Genomic DNA, 20,238 nt, shown 5'->3' with positions numbered 1-20,238 from the left:
TTCCATAATTGTTTTTTAACTGCTACAAATAAAATAAACTCAGAGTCACCCTTAATTCTGTACTATATTATAGTAATAGGTGGTTATCACAGGTGGTTTTCAGTCTGATCTCAACACAAGTATCTCAAAATAATATTATACAGAATTAATTGGCAAGAAGACCCCTTCAGGCACTTAAATGGGGACCATATACCAGAAAGCGATCTCTCCACTCTGCTGAGGTCCCAAGAGCAAAGGGAACTTTTCTTGAAGATACTTGTGTCTGCTTATAGGCAAAGGAATCTTTTGTCATTCAAAAAGATTCCCTTGTCAACTCCAGTAATCCAACACTTTCCAGTTAGTATAACAGTCAGAAGTGCCAGGTAAGAGATCGTAACTTTAAACTGGGTAGTCTAACATGAAAAAGGCACTATTGACATTGAACTGGATGGCTGGTGTCATGCACATTTGGCTGGTACAAAAATGCAAACACCCATCATTCAATCAAATGTTTTTTGTTTTCTCTCTGGACTCAAGTTGATCTCAAAGGACAGTAAAAACTGCATGTTGTATTGCACAGTTTCTTTTTAATACCATCAACGCAGAGCCAACTTGTCCTCTGCTCTACAGATAAACTAGATGTTGAACTGACTCCAAAAGAACAAAATTAATCCATCTGCCAAGGTGAGAGCACTTACTAAGGTCTTATATGGTTTTAAATTTCTAAACAGACATATAAAGACATCATTTTTCTTATAAAGACTGAGTCGATTAATTGCTGTTGTCAAAAGAGAGATTTGTATTTACTTCAATAAATCTGAACTAGCACCTCAACTCCCTCACCACTTATCAACACATAAAAGATCAGCCCAGTTACTGTTACTCCTGGGAAATCTGCTAATTAAATTAGTAATTTTTCAATACGGTTCGGTGACTAAGGGTACAATCAACTCAGAACTATAAGTAAGTCAGTAGCATAACCTCTCCCACATACTGGATCTTCCCCTTTTTGGAAAGCAACAACCACATAGATGCAATTTATGTAATACCTGGATAATCTCTGGCTATGTTACACACATATCCAACTTAGGGAAATCAAATTGTATTTTTATCACACTAGCATGGCTTACTCTTAAAAAGGAATACAGATATTCCTTCTGGATGAGTAAAACATTTTTAAAAGCAGATGATCACAATGCTGCCGTGTTTTATAGACTTATTATTATTATTGTTATTATTATTTCTTTTTTAGATAAAAGCTGAGTTAAGGTTGGGTCATGTGAAAACTTCTGAATAGCTCACAGTCTTCATGACATTGAAAACATTCTATGAAAACATTTTATAGGTTCACGGGAGATACTTTCTTTAAGAAAGAATAAGGGAGAAATAACTTTGTAAGGATTCTATAGGAATTAATGCTTTGAAAACCTTCCTGGTCAAGCAGTTAACACCTCTAAATGGGAAAGTTAATTTGCCAGATACGTGGACTTACGACATACCTTCCACACTTCTGTGGGCTCTGGCTCAGCTTGCTCAGGTGGCACTTCTTCCTTTTTCACTTCAACCTTCTCTGTTTCCTTCTGTGCTTTAGAAACCACTGTTTTTTTGGCAGGTGCACCTGGCACACTGCCTTCTGTGTCCTGACTCTGAGCAATGGCCGGTGCAGAAGTGGGCCGAGGACTTCGGTCTGTTGAATCGACAGCCGCTGTTATGTGAGAAAAGGACAAGAGAATAAGTGAAGGCAAGAGTCACTGTACCACTTCGAAGTCACCAAGTGACCATATGAATGCTACAGCGTCCAGTGGACTATCACACAGAAGGTACAAAAATAAATCATTAGTACTGCTCAGCCAGGTAATTGATGGCAATAAGAAAAAAACTAAAATGTGCAGGTGATCATGTTCCATTAACAGGAGTCACGGGTGGAGGTGCTGACATCAAAGTAAGAAAAGAAATTGAAAACTCATTTTATTAAAAAGTTACCAAGATTGTGTAACTTAGTAATCTGTTTGTTTCAAGAACCTGTAATGCAGTTTATGTAGAAAAAGAAGGGGTTTAATCAAGTCTTATTTCTTCCATGAAGCCTCTTTGAAATAAAGATCTATGCCCAGCTGGTGTGCCTCAGTGGTTGAGCATTGATCTATGAACCAGGAGGTCACAGTTCGATTCCCAGTGGGGGCACATGCCCGGGGTTGCAAGCTCAATCCCCAGTAGGGGGCATGTGCAGGAGGCAGGCAATCCATAATTCTCTCTCATTATTGATGTCTCTCTCTCTCCTTCCCTCTTCCTCTCTGAAATCAACAAAAATAATTTTTTTGAAAAACAAGTAAAGATCTATTCACTTATAGGTAATTTCAGGAACCTAAAAGTATATTCTAGGAAAAAGGAATAAGCTCGATTTCTTCTGTGAAGCCTCCTCAGAATGATTACAAAATAACTCGGTACATGGATCTTTTTTTTTAAAATATATTTTATTGGGGTTTTTTTTACACAGAGGAAGGGAGAGGGATAGTTAGAAACATCGATGAGAGAGAAACATCGATCAGTTGCCTCCTGCACACCCCACACTGGGGACGTGCCTGCAACCAAGGTACATGCCCTTGACCGGAATCGAACCTGGGGCCCTTGAGTCCGCAGGCCGACGCTCTATCCACTGAGCCAAACCAGTTAGGGCAGTAAATGGATCTTTTAAGACAGTATGCTTTTGATGCTTGTTTAAGGGTAAATCTTTGAACACAACACTTTCCTTTTTAATAAGTCATGTGATTAAAGTAATATGAATTCAAAATGTTTGGCTGTTAGTCCTTGGGAAAAAAAACACACCAGAAATACCTCCAACCTTTTAGGTTCTGTCCCACCATCTCCTTGAGTCTTATCAATTTGTATTGTAACTCCTATTCTCGAATATATTTAAGCCAGCAGCTCTCAACCAGGAGTAATTTATGCCTCCCACAGAACACACGGCAATGTCTGGAGACATTTTTGGCTGTTACAACTGGGAAAAGAAGTGGAAGGAGGTACTGGCATACAGAGTGTACAGGCTAAGGTTGTGAGGTTAACTAACCTTTTAGAGAGAATATTCAATATAGGTTTATGACAAAATCTTGATCTCTTCAGAGTTTTGGTTTCGACTATTTGACAGCTAAGTTTCAGATCGCTTATTTCAAAGCAATCATTCACACTCTTATGATTTTTATCTTCCTTCTTCCAGGGACTAAAAGAAAACATCTATACACTTTGTAGTAAAATCTCACTTACCCAACAGTGTCTAGGATTGCAGTGTGTTTGTACATGATTTAATATTTCTGATAACAATTCATCCTTGCATGTACTGAGACTTTTAAATTTTAATTATTTTGCATGAAAACCTTTACAATTTGTATCACACACGTTTCTGCCTTCTTAAACGGAGTAGACTGAATTTAACTTCTCCTGATAAATTTAGACTTATAAATAGTAAGGATTAGGTAAAACAAAAAAAATTCCATGAATCAGAATGGATAAAAAAATGAAATTCACAACTACTTCATATACACAACACCAAGAAAGAAATGCTCATAACCCTATAATGATCTCCAATGAAAGAAATCATTCCTCAGAGGACACACAGGTATAACAGCAGAAATAAAATAACCTACTTTATCTTTCGATGAAAACTCTGTCCTGTTGCAAGTCCCTGCTTCTCATGGGTGCTCTAAGCCAGTCAATGCAAGAATGGCAGATGGTAGACCAATTCTAACAACACAGGGGAATGTGACAAAATATTTTGCTCACAGTTGTGTTGAAGTATCATTATACATGTGTATTCACACCTCCTCTCAAAGAATTAATTCAACTCTGACTGGCATTGCAGAAACATAGCCCATGCTTTCACCATGTGTTATTTTGCCACTTGCGTTGGGTTTTAATACAATACTAATATTGCAGAGCCAAATGATTTCTGTCTCCAGCATTCCTAGCCCTGGCAATCTGTACTGCATGTGGAAAAGTAGGTAAAAGTGTGGAAACTGGCAGCTGAAACAGAGGCAGAAAGTTGTATCACTAGTAAAATGTGGAAGATATTAACTCCACAGAATACCAGGGAAGGCTATAAAAATACTTTATAAACCCTAACTATTAATAACTTTTAATGTCATACCTAAGTCTTTGTATTTCTTTTGTTATGGGTTAATATTTCAAGAGCATGTGGAGCAAAAATTAATTATGTATTCATGGATATGCAATTCAAGTGAAAAATATAACCTGGGAGCCCTGGAGAGAACTTTCTTTCCTCTTCTCAATCAGACTACTACAAACTATGGGTCAGAACAGAGAATCATGGCAGTGACTGTGGTCATTGAGATATAATTCACACACCATACAATTCACCCAGTTAGTGTGCATAATTCAATGTTTTTAGTATATTCACAGTGTTGCAGGTAGTGAATACTTTTTAAGATGCTTTGGCTCTTCAGTTTAATGAATTCTTTTGTTAACTAATACAAGACCTTGATGCGTCTGTAGAGAACATTTAACCTGAAAAATTCAATTATTTCCCATTTCTGGAGTGCTGGTTGTGATAACCTTATGAACCCATTAATTCCAGTATTATATCGCTCCCCTCTGACAACAGAAACTTAGACATTTATATATTATAGCAATAAAGAGTAAAACTCAAAACCATCATGTTGAGGAAAAGGAGACTTAACTTCCAGTTCTAGCTCTGTAACTTACTAGCACAGCTTCTGCTAGTATAGTACAGGCACAATAGGTATGCAATGGTAGTGGTTCCATCACCAGAGGGACCCCACATGAATTAGCTGTGGATCTTAAAAACGACTATTGCCCAGGTCCACCACAGACAGATGAGACATCTAAGAGTCAGGCTTGGGGATTAGTTTAAAGCTCCAAAAAAATGATAGGAATGTATTCCCCTGGCAAGAATCGAAGAATGGATTAACTTCCTGGTTGTGTGACACTCGCAAGTTATATAACTTTTTTTGTGCCCTAGTTTCCTCATGAGCAAAACAAGAATTCCTAAATGTGTCTTGTTACTAAATAGGAATATATGGAAACAGCTTGAAAAGCAAAAAGGGCAACAAAAATATAAGTTGAAAGATCCTTGTCATCTTTATTAGCTATCCTTGTGACTTACCACTCTGTCATATACACTGGGATCTGAACCAGTTTTACTTCTTCAGCTAGCAAAGAAGATGCTCTGAGCACCAGGTATATCAATACTCTACTTTGGTTACTGACTTCTGAACTTTTATTTATTAGCCACCTTTTCTTTTCTTAGTGGCATAAAGAACGGAATATGGCTTGTTACTTCATTTCAGTAATGCTCTCAAATCCTTGATACTGAGAAAAATTCAGACAGATCTTCGGTTAGAATACACAATCACAAAACTTATTTATTTTCTCCCTATTTTAAACAAAATTTGGAGATTCCAATAATAGGGCTGCTTTTTCTGTATATAATTGCCACATGACAAATGATCTAAAATAACTGATTGCTCTAGTGAGGCAGACCCTTTTCCTCTTTTCTACTTGAAAAAAACAACAACAATTTAAAAACATTCAAGAGGGCCCTGGCCTGGTGGTTCAGTTAGTTGGAGCACTGTCCTATACACCGAAAGGTTGTGGGTTTCATTCCCGGTCAGAGCACATACCTAAGTTGTAGGTTCAATCCCCAGACGGGGTGCATACGGGAGACAACCAATTGATATATCTCTCTCTCTTCCTCTCTCTAAAAAGAGAAAAAATCAACAGAAACATATCTTTGGGTGAGGATCAAACAAAAACATTCAAGAAGGCTTTAGTTCAATATACTACATTAAGTTTCACTCTGCAGTAGAGGTTCTGAATTCTAATTCTAGTCGTGTTCAACCTCCTACTACGTATCAGTGGAACTTTGGTCTAGTTACTACTCTCTCTGAACCTCAGTTTTTCTTTGCTTAAGATGATTCCACTGACTTAGATAATTAGTGAGATCCATTTCATTTTACCAATGACATTCTTTAATTTGGTTCTCTTATCGATAACAGTACTTCCTTTATCTCTCCCTAAAGAGTTAGATTCATAGGAAATCACCAAAATTCAATACAAACCTCCATCAAGGCTCCGGGATGCCCGTTTGCTTGCTGTACGCTCGAAGTGTGGGGCTGGCCTGTCAATCAGAGCACTAGCTTGTCTGGTTTGAGCTTGAGTTCGGCCACTGTATCGAAATTTGGATCCCAGTGCAAGAAATTTGCTTTTAGGAATGGTGTCTGTAGATGTCAGTCTGGGGGGAAAAACCATAATGATCATATAATATATTTAATCTCACTCTACTGAGACTGTGAGATTAAAGACAAAAATCTAGATTTTAAAAGTTTCAAAATTTTCAGTTTCCTTATAGTTACTAAGACATATTTTAAATCAAGCAATCATTATTTTAATTCTATGTCATTTCTCCAAGCAACATGTATAATTTACTTATATTAGTATCATCTTATATTATTATATCTCTGTAGACAAGGCCTTATGGTTTTCAAAATCCTTCTATAGCACTGTAATATTTTCACTATATCCTCGTAATATTGTTATCGTTTTATTGATAGAAGAAAGTGAACCTCAAAAAAGAAGTTACTTGCTTAAGGTCACATAGCTGTAAAGAGGTTGGGCAGTAACAGAGCTCTTTTTCTTTCCTTTTTTTTAAATTTAAGTTTTTTATTGCTTAATGTATTACATAAGTCTCCTTTCTCCCCCACTGATCTCTCCCGGCTGCCTGCCCCCCCGACACTCCCCCCTATCTCTGCCCATTGGTTATGCTCATATGCATGCATACAAGTCCTTTGGTTGATCTCTTACCCCCTCACCCCTCCACCTTCTCTCATAGGTTGGACAGTCTATTCGATGCTTCTATGACTCTGGTTCTGTTTTTGTTCATCAGTTTATGTTGTTCATTATATTCCACAAATGAGTAAGATCATGTACTATTTATCTTTCTATGACTGGCTAATTTTGCTTAGCATAATGCTCTCCAGTTCCATCCATGCTGTTGCAAATGGTAAAAATTCCTTCTTTTATACAGCAGCGTAGTATTCCATTGTGTAGATGTACCACAGTTTTCTAATCCACTCTTCTGCTGATGGGCACTTAGGCTGTTTCCAAATCTTAGCTATTGTAAATCAGAGCTCTTTTTCCACTCTACTAGAATAATTCTGTCAAATGCACTACAAACTCAATTAATCCCTGGTAACCTATTTAATAGGTTATTTAGTGTATTTTCAACTCAGTTAGGAACCCCATCTTCTTATGCAGTACCCTGTGCTCTCTTTAGTCACAGCATTTACTACACTGAATTGAAACAATTTATGTGCTGGTCTCCACTTATTCATCCTTATGTTTTCACTTCTGGCATAATGCCTGGCATGAATTTGGCACTCAATAAATGTTTGCTGAATAAATACATAAATTATTACATCAAATACTATAAAAAAGTATTTTTTCCTTGGGGATCGTTTATTTTAATTCAGCAAATACTGACTTTTTTTTTTATGTAATGAAGCATTACATGTTAATATAGCCTTATTATAGCAATGGATTTAAATATGCTATCCAACAAGTAAATACACTGGTTGTAGCTGAAATCTATAGCATAGATATTAAACACTCAAAATAACTTTTTTTTTTTTTACTTTTCCTTACCCTTTTTAAAAACTCTATTCTATTGTTTTGATTTTAAAGAAGAGGATGATGAAAGCATAAACAAAAAATCTTAAAGTCAATGATTAAGATTCTTTAATTGGGTATAAAATGTATCCGCATGTTTTATTTTTAAGTGAGAATTTAAATGTTATTTTCCCTGGCTTTTCTTCCTGTCCACTGTGCTGTAATACTAGGTATGAAATGAAAAATACAACTAGAAAGAAAATATATCATGATTCTCTCTCTTGAGAGCCATTTGAGAGTCAAGTTTATTTATGAATGATGTGACATGAGGTCTTGGATTTGCTTCAAAATAATCTAGGAAGTAGTGGGAAGAATTGGGTGGCATAATAGATAAAACAAGACTGGCCTTGGGATGATAATTATGGAAGCTGGGTGATATGCATTATACTAGTCTCTTTACCGTATCAGTCTCTTTACTGTTGTTATGTATGCAATTTTCCATAATAAAGAACTTTTCTTAAAAAGGCAAGCTGACAATAACAAGCTGACTCTCCTTTCAATACAGTCATTTGTCTAAGGTCTGTGTTCTCTGCTAGACTGTATGTTCTCTCAGGACAGGGACTAGAACTATCTTGTAGTATATATAGTCTCAGTGCCTAGTACCGTACCTACACTGAGAAATGCTTGGTAAATGAAGACGGGGGGTTAATGATATGGCCTCTCGAAAACCAGAGGAAAGAAAACTTTCTTCTGATCATCTGATACAATTGAGCTTCAAAGATGGTTGTCTGTGCTCCCTTTCTGGGTTGATTAGAGCCAAGATAATGATCAGCTTCATACCTTTCATCTTTCAGTTAAAAAGCCCCACACAGAAAGTAGTTAAGCACTACTTAGAGAAATTACATGTGGAGGTAATCAGTCCTCCTGATAGGACTGATTTCAGCTCCAGTTAGAGCAATCACAGAGCCCCCAGTAAACACAGGTTCCTATCCTCACTTCTCTACTCCTACTACCATACACAGAAAGGTGCTCTGGGAATGCTGAGGCATGTTTTTCAACCCAAAGGAGAACTGGATTCATTTTGTCTTGCTTAAGACGATCTTACCTGAGCTAAATAAAAAAATGCCAGCCATTCAAAGAAGAGAATTTTAATAGCAGACCTAAGACAGAAACTTGCATAAACAAGTTATCCTTGAAAAATACTAAAGTGAGAACAATACCTGAAAAATGTGTGATGCTCTACACAGACTTTCCATAATTTCTTAGCTGCTCGGTAACTGGGAAGTTTGAATCCGATGGTACTTTCATACTGTTCTTGCTATAAAAACACAAATAAACATTGAACATAAAGGATTATTTGACTATAGTGATAAGGACCAGAGAAATATGGTACTACAGAAAAGGTCATCAAGAATAAAAAGGACATCCCCTAAAGGCATAAAATATTTAAAATATTTTCCTACTTACAAAAAGAAATTTACTGACCGAGGTGGCTTTTTCCACAACAAGGAAGCCAAGAAATGCATCTTATATTATTTATGCATCTTATTTTGCTCAGAAACACACAGAGTACATTTTTCTGGGTCATCATTAAGTTACCTTTTGATTGTCCAGACAGAGCTCTTTCTTAGTCATCATTTGCACTTGGGATACTAGACAACTTAATGCTCAGGGAATGAGATAGTAGATGATTCCTCCAATCAATCAATATTATTATGCAATTTTATTTATTTATTGTTTTTTTAGTAATAGGAGCTAAAGATGAAACATTTTGCCGGTTTGGCTCAGTGGATAGAGCAACGGCCTGCGGACTGAAGGGTCCCAGGTTTGATTCCGATCAAGGTCACCTACCTCGGTTGCAAGGTTGCAGGCTCATCCTCAGCCCTGGCCCTGTTCAGGCTCATGCAGGAGGCAACCAATTGATGTGTTTATCTCACATCAATATTTCTCTGTCTTTCCCTCTCTCTTTCACTCTCTCTAAAATCAATGGAAAAATATCCTCGGGTGAGGATTAAAAAAAATTTTTTTTTAAAGATGAAAGATTTTGGCTCTAACCAATTCTTCAATTATTAATTGCCTTCTCTCTTTTACTTTAATTGATCATTAATTTATCTTGATACCTCTTTGACTGAAACAAACCATATCCTGCTAGTCTGCTTTAAGCATACTTTTTTAAGATGGAAAGGAAACTGACATTTATTTCTAGCGCCTATTATTGCCAATATGCTATGACTAGATAGTATTACACATGAAAAAACTGAGGTCAGACAAGTTACTTCTCAGTTTCACAGTTATGAAGTGGCATAACCAGAATTTCTTGGTTTCCACTAAACCATGCTACTTCCAAATCATCTACTATAGTCATAATACTACACTTATTGAAATCCTACTGTTGTTCCTGGTTGTGTTCTTAAAGTAAGAATTTTGCAATTCTAGTATATATTATATAGTTGACATTTAAAGAAACCAAAAACTTCTATTATCAAATTTATTAAAATGTGTGTGTGTGTGTGTGCGCGCGCGCCTTCCCACAAAAGTAAATGGGCTTTTATTCACTGTCCCTACCCCCTAGAGTAGTGCATGGCACAAAGAATGCCCTCAATAAATATCTGTTGACTGAATGACTCTTGGTTTGAAACTCTTTGACAGAAGACAGACATTGTTCTGTGAAAGGCACAGGTAAATAATTATGGTACTAAATAAATGCTTCAATGATCATTCTTATGAGATTTTTAAGCCTGAACATCCAGTATTTCCATGCTCAAATAATGAGCCACTTCCACCAGCAGATGGTGATATACACACACAAAAAACCCTCTAAATTAATATAATGTTTTCCAGCTTAGACCTTTTGCAGCTGTCTTCTCATTTGATCTTCAAATCAACCCTGACAGAGAAGGTATTTTCCACCTTGAATGATAAAGAAGCTGAGTCTTAGATTTCTCCAGGGTCTTTTACTTAGTAGGTGGCAGAGTAGGAGGTAGAACTTTAAAAAAAAATAATTCCTACTTAAACAATTTTCCTCTATACATAATGACTATTTAATATAAAAGTTAAATTTGGTCAGCATTAATATATCCTGAAACTTGCCCACTAACTAATAATTGAATTATCTGACACAAAGTTAAACAACTATTAAAAATCTAGAACTTGAGCCTGGAATATATTCCCAGTAACTACTAGAAGTTACGCATATAAATACATTTTAATTAAATGAGTAAGAGATCGGTGGTAAAAACATGAGTAACTTAAACTCCTCAATTTAAAAATCTCATGCTACTCAATTTAAAACAATTTTCCATGAAGATTTTACCTGGAGTAAACAAGGAACAAGTTTATCAATGCAAGTTTCACTTTTGGCCATGGTATATTTACTTACATAAAGAGAAAAGCCCAGAAAACCAGTAGCAAGGAGGAAAGGCAGCATTACAGGACTGATTGAGAAAATAGAATATCAGTTCCTGCATAGTTAACTATAGAGAGACCTCTTAGATGACATAACAAGAAAAAAAGGAAGCGACGAGATATTGTAGACATGGTCTGTGTTTGATTCGGGGGTGGGGGGAAAGAAACACAAATTCTATACCTCTCCAGGCCGAATCTTGATAAAAAAGCTGCTACGTTTATAAGAAATCTTCAGCACTTTGGGCCAAGGAAAGCGGTTAATTCTCAGCTTATCTTTGTAAACCAGAAGGCCACTAGAGCAGACACCTAGGATGATGTCCACTCCCTCCAAGTCCTGAAAAAGAGAAGCATTAGCAGTTCAGTCTTGAGCAAAGTGCTTAACACACTGCTGACTATTACTAGAGAATCTGAAGATATCAACAACCAAAAAGAGTTACAAAGCATACCATGAATAATAAAGCTTAACCTAACATAATAATCCATGGGACTATTCGGTCTATGTAAAAATGTCATTACTCTACCACATTAAATAAACCCACAATGTTATTACCTATCACAAATATCTTTAAAATGTCCAAATCAGACACAGTAATTCTATTTCTGTAATTTGTTCCAAGAAAATAATTCAAATCAAAGAAAATGCTTTACACATGAAAATATTCAAAATGTTGTAAGAGTGAAAAATTGGATATAACCTAAGTACCCAACCTCCAGGGTTAAATTATTGCCTATTCTTTGGTGAAATATAATGTGACCATTAAAATAGTTACATAGATGCCCTGACCGGTTTGGCTCAGTGGATAGAGCGTCTGCCTGCAGATTGAAGGGTACCAGGTTCAATTCCGGTCAAGGGCATATACCTAGGTTGCGGGCACATCCCCAGTAGGGGGTGTGCAGGAGGCAGCTGATAGATGTTTCTTTCTCATCGATGTTTCTAACTCCCTATCCCTCTCCCTTCTTCTCTGTAAAAAAAATCAATAAAATATATTTTAAAATAAAAATAAATAAAATAGGTTACGTAGAATTTGGGAGATAAATGAGAAAATAATTATGTTATAATGTTGAGTAAAATAAAGCAGGTTAAAGCTGCATATATAATTTGATCACAACAATATAAAAAATATACATAGAAGAAAGATGAATATAGCAAAACATTAACAATGGTATTCTTTAGTTGGTACAATTGTAAGCAATATTTCATTTTAGCTTTCTATATTTTCCAATTATAGTAAACATGTATTTTAAAAAACATTTACATATCACTAAACTAATACATGTATGAAAAAATTCAAATACAGATGTGTGTAAAATAAAAGTAAAACTCTACCCTCTCCTCCCACACTCCTTAACAGTAACCAGTAATAATTTGATAATTTCCAGGATTATTATCCTATTTTCCAGGTACATACAAATATGTTTGGGTAAGACATACATACATATTACTAGTAATCATTATATTATGTAATTATATGTATATCACCTTTATAATTAGGTAAACAACTAGAAAAAAATTACAATCCATTTCTTACGGATGGAAATTGTATAGTAATCATTTCTGTATTACCCCAAATACTGTTTGTTATTGACAGCATGCTCAATATATGTTTACATTGAGTTTGTTACCTGCCTGCATTACTATTCATAATTTATTATGACAAATATCAGTAAATTCTTTGCTTCTGATTTACAAGAGTTTTGATTCACTTAAATTGACAAATTAAAGAATTTCAAGTTATTTTAGTAAAAAAATACATTAGGTTTAAACCTTGAACCAGTAATATCAATTATTTCATTCATTATTGGTGATTCTGAGGGAACATCTGCTTTTCTTTTGTCCAAGAAACACAGACATGAAAATATCTTACACACTGAAGGAATCAACTGCCATAAGAAGCAATATGGCTATATTGCCACCATCACTACCTCTCAAAGCTACTGTGAAATGTCACAGAGCTTGCACCTCATCTGCCTTTACAACATTCCTCCCATAAAACTGAGCCTCTAGCTCTAAAAAGGCTTACCTTAATACTCCCAAAAGAGACACTAATTTACTTTTACAATGCCTATCTGTATATAAAAATTCTAGTAAACATTAATGTTCTCATTTTGGCCTCTGAGGTCTAAAATACTCAAACCTATCACTATCGTAATCACCAAATAATTACTACAGTAGCTATGGTAGCTGCATATCCTATACATATATGTTTAAGTCAGTAGACTACATGACTTCCTGGAGGCCAGGGTTTAGGGATATATCCTAATATATAAAAAGCCAGGGGCTGTCAAGACCGAAACAACCGGAAGGACGACCAAACAGCAGGCTGTGTGGGGTGACCAGGCCGGCAGGAGGGGGCAGTTGGGGGTGACCAGGCCGGCAGTGGGGGCAGTAAGGGGTGACCAGGCCAGCAGTTAGGGGCAACCAGGCCGGTGGGGGGGGGCAGTTGGGGGCGACCAGGCCAGCAGGGGGGGCAGTTAGGGGTGATCAGGCCAGCAGGCAGAGGTGGTTAGGGGTGATCAGGCTGGGAGGGAAGACGGGGGCGATCAGGCAGGCAGGTGAACAGTTAAGAGCCAGTGGTCCCGGATTGTGAGAGGGATATCCAACTGCCGGTTTAGGCCCGATCACCGGGCCTAAACCGGCAGTTGGATATCCCCCGATGGGTCCTGGATTGGAGAGGGTGCAGGCTGGGCTGAGCCCCTGCCCCCGTGCACTGGGCCTCTAGTCTATATATATAAAAGCCTGAGCAACCGGCCAACTGGTAGCTATGACATGCACCGAACACCAGGGGCAGAGACTAAACACAGGAGCAGAAACCACAGGCATAGAAAAGTGGAACAGACTGATGAATCTCAGAGGGAAGAGGGGGTGGAAAGAGATTAACCAAAGATCTTATATGCATACTAGAGGCCCAGTGCACGGATGCACTGGTGGGGTCCCTCGGCCTGGCCTGCAGGGATCAGGCAAAAACTGGCTCTCCGGCATCCCCCGAGGGGTCTGGGATTGCAAGAGGGCGCAGGCCAGGCCGAGGGACCCCACCAGTGCACAAATCCATGCCCTGGGCCTCTAGTATACCAATAAACATTTTGCACAATTATTTTTTTAATATATATTTATTGATTTCAGAGAGGAAGGGAGAGAGAGAGAGAGAGAGAGAGAGAGAGAAACATCAGGGTAGAGAGAATCATTGACTGGCTGCCTCCTGCAGCCCCCCTATTAGAGATTGAAGCTGCAAACCAGGCATGTGCCCTGACCGGGAATTGAACTGCGACCTCCTGGTTCATAAGTCAACACTCAACCACTGAGCAACACTAGACAGGCTTTTTTTTTTTTTTTTTTTTATGATAAAGTGGTCATCCTTCCAAAAATCATGATAAGGAGTTAACTTTATTACTATATAAATTTAATGTGAGAGAATTGCAGGTTCTTATAATTATTATGTTAAGTATATTAAATTATAAATATTATCCCCAAGTCAAGAAAGAATAGTCAGATAAAACATAGTCACATTTACATGCCTCTTTTCTTAGAGAAAAATTTAAAAATTAGATGTTAATCATCTATATGTCTGTAACTCAAGGAAACTAAATTTCACCTGAGTTAATTTCTACAGATGAGTAGAAATTAAGATAAGTAATCAATTTAGATAAGTAATCAAAACCTAGAGTTAAAGGTTTCTTGACTACTTCTTTTCCTCAGTTGGGTATAGAAAAACATATCAGTGCCTACATGTGTACGTGCAAGCACAATCGAGAAGCAGAAATTATATGACTCCAATTCAACAACTACGTAACTGAGAATTTCCCAGAAGATGTCCTCTTAAGTTCTTAAAGCCTGTAGGTACAACAGTATCTCTCAATTATACATTCTGAAGAAACAATTTGCTTTACAACATTTGGGAAAGGAACTTGTTATCTGACTCCTCTATTCATTCCAGATAATTACTGAATCAATAGCCAGCCTCCAGCAGGAATTAAGAGCAAAATTTCAGTTCTGGAAATATAGCTATTCTGATGTTACTCATCTTCCTACCATCTACGTTACAGATTCACAGATTACATAGATTCAAAGTTATAGTGCCCAGCCCAAAACAATCTGGAACAACATCTTTAGAAAAACCACTAACATGCAATGAAATTGTAATAGAATTAATCTGACTTAAGGAAGAGACTTCAGATATCAGATATTCACATTGGGAGAAGCTTGAAAGGTCACTTTAGTTCAATCACTCAAGTGACTATACTGCCTACCATGGGGTACCTCTGACAATAGAGAGCTCACTATCTTATGAGGTAGTTCATCCCTTCTTTGAATAGCTTTGACTGTTAGACAATTTGTCAAATTATGCTGAACAGAATTTCCTTGTAGTTTACTTTACTGGCTCTAATTTTATATCTTGGAGTCATAGTAAAATCTCTATTTCACACACCAATTCTTTAAATGCACGAAGACAGATATTATGTCTTCCCAACTTTCTCTTCTGTGGGCCAAGTATTCCTATTCCTTTGCTTGTTTCTCATTGGCCCTAGTTTTGAGTCCCCTTTTCATGCATCCTAATTAAGTTCTTCTATGAAACTCTGATTATCCCTTGAGCCCTTTCCCTCACAAACTCCTCAACCTCCCAGCCAGTAGCTGAAGATGAGAGAAGTCTAGCATCTGCCCTTAAAGTATTCATTCTATTAGGTTGTATTAAACAGAACTAGGATTAGAGCTCAAGTTTCCAATATCATAACCCAGTGGTTCTCAAATGAGCCACTAGTGTTCATGCCATGTGCACTAAAATCACCTGGACAGATTGATTAAGCAGATTGCTGGGTTCTACCCACAAAGTTTCTTATTCAGTAATTCTGGGATGGGGCCTGGAGTATGCATTTCTAACAAGTTCCTCAATAATGCTAAATGCTGGTTCAGAGATCACACTTTGAGAACTACTACCTTAGGCCAATGGTTCTCAGATTCAAGCATAGGTGAGAATCATTTGCGATGTTTAATAAATCTAGAAATTTGGCCTTTTCTCCAAAATAATTCAGTAAATCTTGGAGGAGTTTGGGAATCTGCATAGTTAGTAAATGCTCCAAGTGATTCGGATAAATGTGACATTGGCTGTAAAACATACATGGATGCCACTCAACATTTTCAAATATATCTGTATTTTAGGAAAACAATTTCTTTTGCTCTAGATGTTATATATTTTGATAGCTTGGATGTGAAACTTCAATTCTGATGGTGGAATTACAAAGGGACAATTCATTTTAATACTTGATACACTTGATTGACTCAATTGACAGACTTAAAAGTCTAACAAGAATTCTTCTCTCTTTAGAATGTTTTATAATAATAACCCCAGATAAAGGTTAGTGAGAAGTATTATATGACATAGGTCTGATGCATGCATGTTAATAAAGGCCAAAGTTATTACCTTTGCTTTATGAAGGTCAACACCATACATAGACAACTTTTTGGCATTCTCAAGAAATTCCAGGTCAGCTTGAGCTGGAGTCATGGACCTTTGAAAGAATACAAATTTAAAACTCTTTCAGTGTCACAGTGTCAACATTTACAGTAACATTTGTATAATAATTGCATTTTATATAAACATATATACCAATATGAATGTATAGTTCATAGTTCTGAAAGAAGAATATTATGGAAAATGACTCTTAAAATAAGAGATCTTAAAGCAACAGAAAGTCCACCAAAAATCTATCAGAAAAAAAAAAAAGTTAAAAAAATCCCACTAAACAATTTCCTTAAAGCAGCTTCATCCACCATCAGTTCTGCCCCTTCCTCTCCTCAGCCTTTTTCCCAACACACATAAACTCCTCCCACTAATTTTTCTTGCTAAAGGGGTGACTAAATTAAATCCTCTGAGGGCATGGTACAATTTACAATATCTTCTAAGCTGCTTTTTTCGCTCCATACCCCTGAATTGAGTTACTATGAAAATTAAACAGAAGGACAGCTGAAGTTACTTAACTGGAGACTCTTAATGGGGACAGGCTTGATGGAAAAAAAAAAATCTAACAGATGGTGTTCCTGTCCACTGATCTAAACAAAATAAATTGGTTAATAGAAGCATGTAGATAATGGGGCTGCTTTCTCTGTTATTAAGATGTCTTCATTACTAGGCATATAATGAATTTGATTTGTTTGAAAACAATCAGTCTCACTGCCTAAATACTCACTGGGATGGTCTTTCCTTCTCCTTTTTAACTTTCCTCTCTTTTTCCCCCCAAAAAGATCTCATGAGCAGTTATATTGAAGAGAAAGATATCACTCCTAGTGCTGCACAATTCAGACCAATAAAATATAACTTCACGGTAACAACAATGCACCCACAACCCCAAAGAAAAATCATGGAAATGCCTGTTTCCCATAAGACTGCCTCAAGCTATACAAAGCAGCAGTGGCCTATTCATTTAACAGGAGGAAAAGTCTCTTTCAAACCCATCTGTTTTTACCCTCATTAAAAAGAACAAAGGGTTCCTTGGAACAATAACAACAACAAAATCTCAGGAGAGAGGAGCAGAATTGTTCATGTCACAGCCTCCCTGAATAAATTGCTTTTCACAAGTTCACTATCACACCTGAATTCTATTTATTAATGGATCTGAAGAAAGGAAAATTAAGACATTTACAAATCTGTATAGTCAAGTCATTAAAAACATACAAAAGTTTTATAGTTTTTCCACCCCACATAAGTTATATACTTTTATAGTTGTAAGAGTCATTTTATGGTTTTTGCAGTTACTATTATCTATGGCTTGAATTTTAGGATTTAAAAAATATGTATATTTTTATTGATTTCAGAGAGAGGGAGAAAGAGACAGAAACGTCAATGATGAGAGAGAATCATCAATTGACTGCCTCCTGCACGCCCCTACTGAGGATCGAGCGCAACCAGGGCTTATGCCCTGACCTGAATCAAACCAGTGACCTCTTGGTTCCTGGGTCAACGCTAAATTGCTCAATGGCTGAACCACACCCGGCTGGGCGAATTTTAGGATTTTGAAGCTGGAATGGAGCTTGAAGATTGCAGAGTCCAACACTTTAATTTTGCTGATGAAAAAAAAGGCCCTGAGGGATCACATAGCCATGGGCAAGTAATGACTCCTTGTTTAAGGCAGCAGGATTTAGTTAGGACTCAAGTTATATTTCTTGAACTGGAATCCTGGCTCCTATGCTGAAAAAGTAGTGACCTGGTATCTTCTTCAATATCTGAACTATAAAATCAAAATCAATATAATAACTACTTTTTTGTCTTTGCTGAATGAATGTGACTGGTAGGACAAAATTAGGTAATGGTTGTGAAACTGCTTTGTAAAATATAAATGTTTATTATTTTTTATTGCAACAATGATGTACCTTATGCAGCTCATAAAAGAGAAATAATTTTGTCCACTTGAATTTGAAGACAAATTTTAAAACAGTAAATGAAACAATTATGATAAAATCTTCCCTATACTCACTCCCCCAACTCTAAGGGACTATAATGGGGTTAATCAATTTGAGTACAGATTTAAATTTCAAACTATGTGGTCAAATGCTTTTCTGAGTAAGCATGCTTTAAAACTGTATTATGGGCAGGTAGTAAGAAGAGATCTTTAAATTTGAAGATATAACTTTCCACCCTAGCCGGTTTGGCTCAGTGGATAGAGTGTCAGCCTGCGGACTGAAGGGACAAAGGTTCGATTTCGGTCAAGGGGACATGCCTGGGGGGGCATGCAGGAGGCAGCCAATCAATGATTCACTCTCATCATTGATGTTTCTATCTCTCTCCCTCTTCCCTCCTCTCTGAAATCAATAAAATATTTTTTAAATAAAATAAATAAAAATAAAGATATAACTTTCCTGTTAGTTTAAAATAATATAATTTAAAAATTTTGAAACACACTTAAACTTAAAAGTTACCTATAATATGAAAACTAATACAAAGTAATGTTGAATGTAAACTGTAATTGAAAAATAAATTTTTAAAAGTTACCTATAATCACAAGTAATATTTTCCTAAACCATGAGAGTAAATTGTCAACCTGATGACCCATCACTTCCAAATATTTTAGTATGTAATTCCTACAAACAAGGACATTCTCCTACATAACCTCAATATAGCTGTCAAAACCAGGAAATATTTTCTAAAATATATTCTTATTGATTTCAGAGAGGAAGGGAGAGGAAGAGAGAGAGAGAGATAGAAACATCAATGATGACAGAGAATCATCGATCGGCTGCCTCCAGCATACCCCCTACTAGGGATTGAGCCTGCAATCTGGGCATGTGCCCTGACCAGGAATGGAACCGTGACCTCCTGGTTCATAGGTTGACACTCAACCACTGAGCCACACTGGCCAGGCAGAACATATTAATACATTACTGCCATCTAACCCCCAGACTCCATTAAAGGCTAGCCAGTTTCAAAAATGTTCTGTATAGACAAAGGATCCAGATTAGCATCACAAGTTTCATTTAGTTCATGTCTTTTTAGTCTTCTTCAGTCTGGAACAGTTCCTTAATGTTTCATAATCTTAACCTTTGGAAGATGAAAGAGAATCATTGGTCGGCTGCCTCCTGCACGCCCCCTACTGGGGATGGAGACCACAACCCAGGCATGTGCCCTTGACCAGAATCAAACCTGGGATCATTTAGTCTGCAAGCGGACACTCTATCCACTGAGCCAAACTGGCTAGAGCCATGGCCATCTTCTTCATCCTACTCAGGCTTCAACACCCTGTATCAGGTACAACCCAAATGGGTGCCCTCCACCCGATGCAGGCCTTAGCCCCATGTGGATGCCTTTCTCACTCTGCTTTGCCAACTAACATATGACGGCCCTCTTCATCTTATTTGAGCTGACTTTCCACACCAGGCTGCACACTCATCCCCATGAACACTCTTCCCACCCTGCTTAGGCCTGAATATCGCCAGCCAGACTGCCCTTCTGCACATATGACTATCTTGCTCTGTCCCACCTATTAGTTTTTAAACAAAATTGTTTAAGGAAGCCTTTTCTGATTATAAAAATCATATATGTTCATCGTATAAAATTTGGAAAGTATCATTAGGAACACAGGGAAAAAGTCTCCTATAATCCCACCATCCACAGACATCTGTGCATGTAAATATAACATTTTCTAAATGTAATATCATATATCAAACTTAAAGTATTTTTAACTTAAAATTTCAAAGATCATGGCTTTTCCCAAGTTTTCCAAGACTCTTGAAAG

The 20,238-nt window shown here is 37.0% G+C and overlaps 1 protein-coding gene across 24 annotated transcripts in view; it reads right to left on the bottom strand.

The window, feature by feature from the left end:
* EPB41 (erythrocyte membrane protein band 4.1) overlaps positions 1–20,238 on the bottom strand; it is a 155,260-nt gene that overhangs the window by 47,267 nt on the left and 87,755 nt on the right. For all 24 annotated transcript variants that reach the window (XR_011470212.1, XM_070404535.1, XM_070404530.1 and 21 more), the window contains 5 exons: positions 16,434–16,521; positions 11,201–11,353; positions 8,835–8,932; positions 6,069–6,241; positions 1,479–1,684 (listed from right to left, as the gene is read on the bottom strand). Coding sequence is in view for 23 of the 24 variants with exons in the window: in XM_070404535.1 (XP_070260636.1) it covers positions 1,479–1,684; positions 6,069–6,241; positions 8,835–8,932; positions 11,201–11,353; positions 16,434–16,521 (718 nt within the window). In the remaining variant the exon portion in view is untranslated. The remainder of the gene's footprint in view (positions 1–1,478; positions 1,685–6,068; positions 6,242–8,834; positions 8,933–11,200; positions 11,354–16,433; positions 16,522–20,238) is intronic.

The sequence above is a fragment of the Myotis yumanensis genome, unplaced genomic scaffold (assembly GCF_028538775.1).
Source record: "Myotis yumanensis isolate MYYU_CA2020_CCGP unplaced genomic scaffold, mMyoYum1.0.hap1 SCAF_2, whole genome shotgun sequence".
NCBI classification, from domain to species: Eukaryota; Metazoa; Chordata; class Mammalia; order Chiroptera; family Vespertilionidae; genus Myotis; species Myotis yumanensis.
Note: the sequence above shows the minus strand (reverse complement) of the source record. Positions and strands in the feature narration are given on the sequence as shown.